Below are 7,512 nucleotides of genomic sequence, written 5' to 3' on the forward strand. Positions count from 1 at the left end.
CCCCCCCCCCCCCCCCCCCCATGGGGCATAGTGCCTTCTGGGAGTTCTGGGAGAGAGAGTGGGGGGATCCCTGCTACCTATAGAGCATCTGTGCCTGTTCTGGGGGAAGCTGAGAGGGCATCTTTGGTGCTCCATGGAGGTCCTCCAACCCTATTTGAGAGCTCCTGGGGTCAGGGGATCTGGAGGAGGTGGGGGGAGAGGGGGGTCCTTTCTCCTTTATGGGAAACATTCCAGGGATCCTTGTGTCCCCTGGACAGGACCCTCTGTGTGGGGCTGTTGTCTCTGTTGCACCCAGATCCTGTTTCTGTAAACCCAAAGGTCCTCAGCCCTTGGGAGGGGGGGGGGGACAGTGGGGGTCCCTTCCACCCCCAGAACGCCATCATCCCATCGAGGGGCTACTGGGGCTCCCCCCCAGCCCCCGTGTCCAACCGTTATCCACTGTGTGGCTTTGTCACCCCCTCCTTTCCAGGACTGTCACCTTTGTCCCCGTGGCGCTGCGGTGCTGGGACGGCTGTCCCCGGTTCCCGACCCTGCCAGGCCTTCACCCTTCCTCTGCTTGCAGGTGAGTCGGGTACTGGGCAGAGCCTCCCAGTAAAGGCTCCAAACTGGGAGATGGCAGCTTACTGGAGGGGCTGTTTGCGATGGGCAGGTTGTGCTCCTTGGGGTCTGTCTGTCCTTCCTTCCTTCCTTCCTTCCCGTGCGTTGATTTTTGGAGCCGTGTTGGTGCTGATCTCCATTGTGACGCCGGATTCCTGGTGTCAGCTCACGGCAGGGAGCTCCCAGCTCCTCATATGGGGGGGTTTCCCCGTTCTTGGGGTTGGCCACCTCCCCCAGCCCCAATTCCTCTCAGTGAGGTGGAGCCCCTGTCCTCACCGTCTCTGGATGGGAAGGGGGAGATGCAGGGTGCTGAGGGGCTCATTACCTGCAGTTAATTAGCAGCACGGTTGCACTGTCCTGTATTTCCCTTGCTCAGCCACTCAGAAGACAGTGGGGCACTGGCTATGGGGTTTTGCTGTGGGAGAGCAAATAAGGGTAGAAGGGGGCCTGTGGGGCAGCAGGGCACTCACTGTGGGATATTGCTCTGGGACTGCAAATAGGGGGGTTCAGGGGGGGTCTGTGGGGCAGTAGGACCCTGGGTCTGGGCTGTTGCTAGGGAGGGGGTCTGTAGGATGGCGGGGCCCTGGGGTTGGGGATGGCTGTGTGGCAGCCCCACGGACGGACGCTGCGTCCCCACAGAGGTGCTGTGGGTCACTGTGCTGATGGGCTCATGATGCTCCGATCCAGGGGGAGAGGTGGGAATCGCTGATCTCCCTTTAACTGCGAGTGAGAAGCTGCTTCATTAACGTCATCAGCGGGGACTGGGAGCTTTGTAATGATCCAAACCTCTCCAGATCTCTCAGCACGAGGGGGGGATTCCCCAAGCGTTGGCCAACCGGAGGCTCCCCTCCACCCCACAAGGGGGGATTTGGCTGCCGTGGGTCGGTGGGGTTTTCTATGGGGACTGAGCTACCTGCTGGCCCCGGAGCCGCCCCACACTGCGAGCTGCTGCCGTCCGGCCCCGATGAGAGAACTTTCCTTAAATAGAAGAGGCTGAAAGGAACCCGGCACAACACGTGTGCTCTGCACCGGCAGCGCCAAGGCCACGAGGCTGCGGCTCATAGTGGGGGGGGGTTGGGTTGGAAGCGGGGCCGAGGGGCTCTCGCTTGTGGGTGTCTGCTCTTTTTTTGTTTTTAATGTCTGCTTGCTCCTTATTTGTGTATCCCAAACGCAGCCAGGCCTCCCGGCGGGGCCGTGTGATGTTTATAGAGCTGTGTAAATCTGCGGGGAGGAGTTTGGGGATGGAGAGGCTGTGAACGCTCCGATTGCCGGCGCTGTGCAGCCCGCTTGCTGCCGCTGTGACCCGATGCTGATGTTGCCAGCACCCAGGAGCTGCTGGAGCGGCTGGTGGCTGCGTGTGAAGCTCGGGGTGGGGGGGAACGGCCCCAGAGAGCCCGTTGTTGTGGGATGAGCTCAGGAGGAGGTGGCGGCTCGGTGCCGAGGCGGCCGGGCTGTGGCATGCGGAGGGATATTTATAGGGCCTTCGCAGGGGTGCTGTGAGCATGTGAGGCGTTCAGGGCTGATCCTGTCCAGATGCAGCGTCCGGGGCAGCGCAGAACCAGCATGTCGGTGCCTGGGAGGGGAGCCGGGCTGCGGGACGGGGTGCTGCTGTGGGGCTGCTGATGGGCGCCTGTCCATCGGCCTGGATCAGAGCGAAGCCCCGTTCAGTGCGTGCTGTGGGGCTGCTGATGGGCGCCCATCCATTGGCCCGGATCAGAGCGAAGCCCTGTTTGGGGCATGCTGTGGGGCTGGTGACCTCCAGCGGGGCCGAGCGGCGTCCTGATGATCGCCTGAAGCATCGCTGCAGCTCGGGGAGGTGGGAGCGATCGCTTTGGTGCCGCAGTTGTGCCGCACCTCCAGCAGGTGACACCTCAGCTCCGCGCTGCACCGTTCCCGCAGGGCCCCTTTCCATCCCTGTCACCACCCTGAGCTGCAGCTCTTAGGGGGCGGCCCGGGGGTTTCTTTTCCTCCTCTTTGGGGCTCCTTCCAGCCCACAGCGCGTGCCGAGGAGCTGCTGGCGAGCAGAGCCGGCATGGGACCACGGGGATGCGCTCCTGCTGCCGATGCGGAGCACCTGCCCCTGGGTGATGAGTCTCACAGCCCCACATGGAGAAGATGGCAGAGTTGTGGCTGTGCTCCTCTTCCTCCTTCAGCGTCCTCCAGCGTGCTGCTCGCCACCAGGAGCTCAGTGGTCGGCTCGCTTTCTTTCCAAGTGAAGCTCTGCCCCTCATGTGGCTGGGTGAGAGGTGAAGTCAGGCTCATTACTCCGTGCTGGATTGCTTTCCTCTGGGAAGCGAGTTCCTTGCAAAGGAATTGCAAAGGTTTGCAAGGACCTTGCAGAGGTTTGGCACGGTCCCTCACAGGCTTCTTCTGGGGAAACTGGCTGCCCGTGGTCTGCACAGGTGGACACTCCTTTGGGTAAGGAACTGGCTACAGGGCCGTGCCCAGCAGGACGTGGTGAGTGGAGTGAAGTCCAGCTGGTGACCTGTTTCAAGTGGAGTCTCCCAGGGCTCAGTGCTGGGGCCCATCTTGCTTAGTATCTTTATTGATGACCTGGATGAGGGCATTGAGGGCACCCTCACTAAGTCTGCAGATGACACCAAGCTGGGAGGTGGTGTGGATCTGCCTGAGGGCAGGGCGACCCTTCAGAGGGATTCAGACAGGCTGGATCTCTGGGCTGAGGTGAACGGGCTGAGGTTCAACAAGGCCAAGTGTTGGCTGCTGCACTTTGGCCACAACAACCCCATGCAGCACTGCAGGCTTGGGGATGAGCGGCTGGATGAGTGTGAAGAAGAGAAGGACCTGGGGGTGCTGGTTGATGCTGGGCTGAACAGGAGCCCAGTGTGCTCAGATGGCCAAAGGGCCAACAGCATCCTGGCCTGCATTAGAAATGGCCAGCAGGAGCAGGGAGGTGAGCATCCCCTGCACCCAGCTCTGCTGAGGCCGCACCTCCAGTGCTGTGTTCAGTTTTGGGCTCCTCACTGCAGGAAAGACATTTGAGGCCCTGGAGCGCGTGCAGAGAAGGGCAACAAAATGGTGAGGGGTCTGGAGCACAAAGATGAGGAGCAGCTGAGGGAGCTGGGGTTCAGCGTGGAGAAGAGGAGCTCAGGGGAGACCTGACTGCGCTCTGCAGCTGCCTGAAGGGAGGCTGGGGTGAGGAGGGATTTGGCCTCTTCTCCCAGGTACCAAACAGGACCCGGGGAAACGGCCGCAGGTCGCAGCAGAGGAGGTTTAGGTTGGATGTGAGGAGGAACTTTTTCTCTCAGCGGTCAGGACTGCAATGGCTGCACAGGGGGGTGGGGGAGGCGCCGACCCTGGCAGTGTTCAAGAGGTGTCTGGATGAGGAGCTGCGTGATGTGGTTTGGTGGTGATGTGGTTATGATGTGGTTTTTGGTGCTGGTGGTGGCTGTGGTGATGAGGAGACGGTTGGACCAGATGATCTTACAGGTCGTTTCCAACCTTGTGATTCTATGATTCTATGATTCCTTGCTGCTCAGCTCTGTGAATGACAGATCAGAGCGGGTGATTTGGCAGAGGAAGCCCCCTCCTGAGGAACGAAATGCAAACGCTGCTCCCTCTGTGGGCGCTGAGGCTCCCCCAGCTGCGGCTGTGCGGCTGTGGGATCCCTGATGTGACGGAGCCACGCAGGGCTCTTTGTGCTGGAGGAGGCAGCGCTTGTGGCCAGAGGCTGAGCTGTGGGTTGGGGTCCTCGGGGGGCAGGGCTGTGACCCGGTGGCAGCAGATGTGCTCAGGATGAGCCCGGTGCCCCCCCAGACCCCCATGATGAGTGTGGTTGGCTTGGAGCATTCAGCCTTTGTGCTGCTGCCTGGGGCTGGTGTTAATTCCTGGTTAATCTCGGTTTGTAATCAGAGTTAATGATGGCCCAGCTTTGGCTTTGCCGTCTCTGTAAACGGGGAGCTGAAAGCGCTCGGCCTAGAAGCAGAAGGGGGGCAATGAGGGAGCAAAACATCCCTGAGACGGTTTTGTTTTTCTCCCCTCCTTTACCTGCGCTGCTCGTGTCTCCCCGCTGTGCCTCCCCGGATCTGAGCTGGGCTTTGGCTTTGGGCTGCACTGGGTGCCGGGTTGGGATGTGCTGCATCCATCCGTGGGGAAGCATCGCCTTCTGATGCGGTGTCTGCTGCATCCTGTGCAGAAATGGGTCCTCTTTGCCCTGGTGGCCCCTTGTTGGGAAGGGGAGAGCACTGTGCGTGGGAAGGGGCTTCAAGACCTTAAAAGTTCCCCCTGGAGCAGCTTGTGGGCTGCAGGCGCTGAGATGGACGGGGAAACCCAGCGCTCCTTGTGCTCCAGGTGTCGGGGGAAGCAGCGCAAGGCGCCGGGCTGCCCTGTGGGGTGTGTGGGGTCAGAGTCCGTCGCTGGGGGAGAGCGGCTGGGCTTCATAGGGGGACGTGGGGTGGTGGAGCCTTGGGGTGTGCTGAGTGCTCTCACTGTGTGCCTTTGTGTTTTAGGATAGCGTGGTCCCCGCGGCGGGGCCGCTCCAGCTCCTGCTTTCTCCCTCTCTTGCCTTCAGGGGAAGCACGCAGCGAGAAAGGAGATGTCGGATAAAGGGAGCAGCATGGACGGAAAGACGGACATCGCGAATGGTGAAGGCAGGGGAAGCTCAGCCCCAGGGGAGCAACGTGGGGAGCAGTGCAGGGGAGATGGAGCTGGGGGAGACAGAAAGAGGGACCGAGGCCGGGTGGGGTCCGGCTCTGCGGGCTGGCGCTGGGTGCAGAGCAGAGGCTGGAGGGGTCAGGGCTCACTCCGGCCACCTCAGCTCCCTGTCACGGGGCCGCGTGCCTCGCTCCTCTGCCGTCGTGCAGGGGATGGATGGGGTGGAAAGAGCAGGTGGGCCGGGACGTCTCGGAGCTCACAGCACTGTCTGTGCGGTGCAGGCAGCCTGTCCAGCAGCCCGGAGGAGATGTCAGCCGAGGAGGGCCGAGAAATTTCTTCCGGCATCGAGGTGGAGGCGTCCGACGTCAGCCTGAGCCTCACTGGAGATGACGTGGGGCCCAACCGCACCAGCACAGAGAGCCGCGACACCGACACCGAGAGCTCTGCGGAGGAGAAGGACTCTGACAGCATGGACGACACGGGCCACTACTCCATCAACGAGGAGTCGCGCACCCTCGACTGCTCGCACTCGGAGGAGGAGGAGGAGGAGGAGGAAGAGGAGGAGCAGCGATCCCACCGCCGAGCTCAGCGCAAACGTGCCAACCACGACCGAGACTCCTCGGACGACGAGCAGGCGCTGGAGGACTGGGTGTCCTCGGAGACCACGGCGCTGCCGCGGCCCCGCTGGCAGGCCATCCGCGCCCTGCGGGACAGGGAGCTGGGCTCCAGCCCCCGCTTCGTCTACGAGGCCTGCGGGGCCCGGCTCTTCGTGCAGCGCTTCCGCCTGCAGCACGGCCTGGAGGGCCACACGGGCTGCGTCAACACGCTGCACTTCAACCAGAGGGGCACGTGGCTGGCCAGCGGCAGCGACGACCTCAAAGTGGTGGTGTGGGACTGGGTGCGGAGGCGGCCGGTGCTGGAGTTCGAGAGCGGCCACAAGAGCAACGTCTTCCAGGTGAGGAGCTCCCGCTCCGGTCTCTGTGGGTGCTGCATCCCACCCTGCCGGGTCAGGGCCCGATTTCCCTGCCTGCTGCTGCTGTGCGGGGCAGCAGAAGGGGCTTTTCTCAAAGCTGGGGGCCGTCGAAACTCGAGCGGCTCCAAACTTGGGCTGGGGGCCGCACAGCTTTGCTGCTCTGCCCGGAGCCCCCGGCCGGTGCTGCTGCTGTTGATCGCGGTGCGGGAGGAGCAGCGTTCCGACGGTGCTGCGCTGTGCCGCGGCTCTGCCGCCAGAGGGGGCCCGGACAGCCGGCCTCGCCGCGGGGTTCCCGGGCCGCGATCCTTCCCGTGTCTCCTCCGGGTTCTCCCACAAGAGCCGGGATGGTTTCTCGACCCTCCAGCTGCGCCTCTAAAGATCTAATCCTCATTGCTCCTCAGACTCGGCTGTGAGCCCTCACCCTCTGCTTGCTGTCTTCCAGGCCAAGTTCCTCCCCAACAGCGGTGACTCCACACTGGCCATGTGTGCTCGGGACGGGCAGGTGCGGGTGGCTGAGCTTTCGGCCACGCAGTGCTGCAGGAGCACCAAGCGTGTGGCACAGCACAAGGGAGCTTCTCACAAGGTGAGCCCTCAAAATGCCCTTTACCTCCGTGGGCCGGGGGCATGGGGGGGGCTGAGGGGGGCCTTGTTGTGCTGCCTGGCAGAGCAGCACGCAGCCATGGGGCGTCGAGGACGCGGGGATGTGGGGTGGGTTATGGGGAGAAAGGGATTCGAGTGCATTGTTGGGTGAAAAGGGAACCAATGCCCGAGTATTTATCTTACAGCTGGCCCTAGAACCGGATTCTCCATGCACTTTCCTATCAGCAGGTGAAGATGCTGTCGTCTTCACCATCGATCTGCGACAAGACCGGCCTGCCTCGTGAGTATCCCCCTCCTGCTGCAGGTGGGGATCTGTGGGCTGTGGGTCTCTGCCCCATAGCCGTCGTATCGGTGTTTGGGTGCCCGCTTTCCTGCTGGACGTGCAGTATTTGGGGGCTGTGACGGCACTGAGGGGCACTGGGAGGTGATCAGAGAGATTCTGCTGCTTAGCAGGAGCAGCATTGGGACCCCAGGCGGGTTTGGTATCGCTGTGGCTGCAGTCCTCATTAATGAGTCTGCAATTAAACCTTGTCCTCCACCAGTGTGGAGCGCAGGTAGGGAGCAGCAGCGCTGCTGTGTGTCCCCACGCAGCCCCTGCGCTGGCAGCTCGCTGTGTCCCCACCTCAACTCATCACATGGGCGCTATCCCAATTAATCAAACACCAGTAACGAAGGAGCAGAGAATTTGGCCCTTTCTGACAACCCTCCAAATCAGGGCGGCCGTCTGGGCC

General features: G+C 62.3%; 1 protein-coding gene across 4 annotated transcripts in view; it reads left to right on the plus strand.

Annotated features, from left to right (window-relative positions):
• Positions 1-7,132, plus strand: part of LOC122190797 (DDB1- and CUL4-associated factor 8-like) — an 8,455-nt gene extending 1,323 nt beyond the window's left edge. Inside the window, exons 2-6 of one of the 4 annotated variants that reach the window (XM_042890880.1) lie at positions 470-562; positions 5,064-5,204; positions 5,490-6,163; positions 6,624-6,764; positions 6,967-7,132. In XM_042890880.1, coding sequence (XP_042746814.1) covers positions 5,150-5,204; positions 5,490-6,163; positions 6,624-6,764; positions 6,967-7,065 — 969 coding nt within the window. In that variant the 5' untranslated portion in view covers positions 470-562; positions 5,064-5,149 and the 3' untranslated portion in view covers positions 7,066-7,132. The remainder of the gene's footprint in view (positions 1-469; positions 563-5,063; positions 5,205-5,489; positions 6,164-6,623; positions 6,765-6,966) is intronic. The other 3 variants (XM_042890879.1, XM_042890882.1, XM_042890881.1) reach the window with 3 other exon arrangements.
• Positions 7,133-7,512: the final 380 nt, after the last annotated feature.

Source organism: Lagopus leucura, unplaced genomic scaffold (genome assembly GCF_019238085.1).
Source record: "Lagopus leucura isolate 7727_CA_CO unplaced genomic scaffold, USGS_WTPT01 55280-0_obj-0_obj, whole genome shotgun sequence".
NCBI classification, from domain to species: domain Eukaryota; kingdom Metazoa; phylum Chordata; class Aves; order Galliformes; family Phasianidae; genus Lagopus; species Lagopus leucura.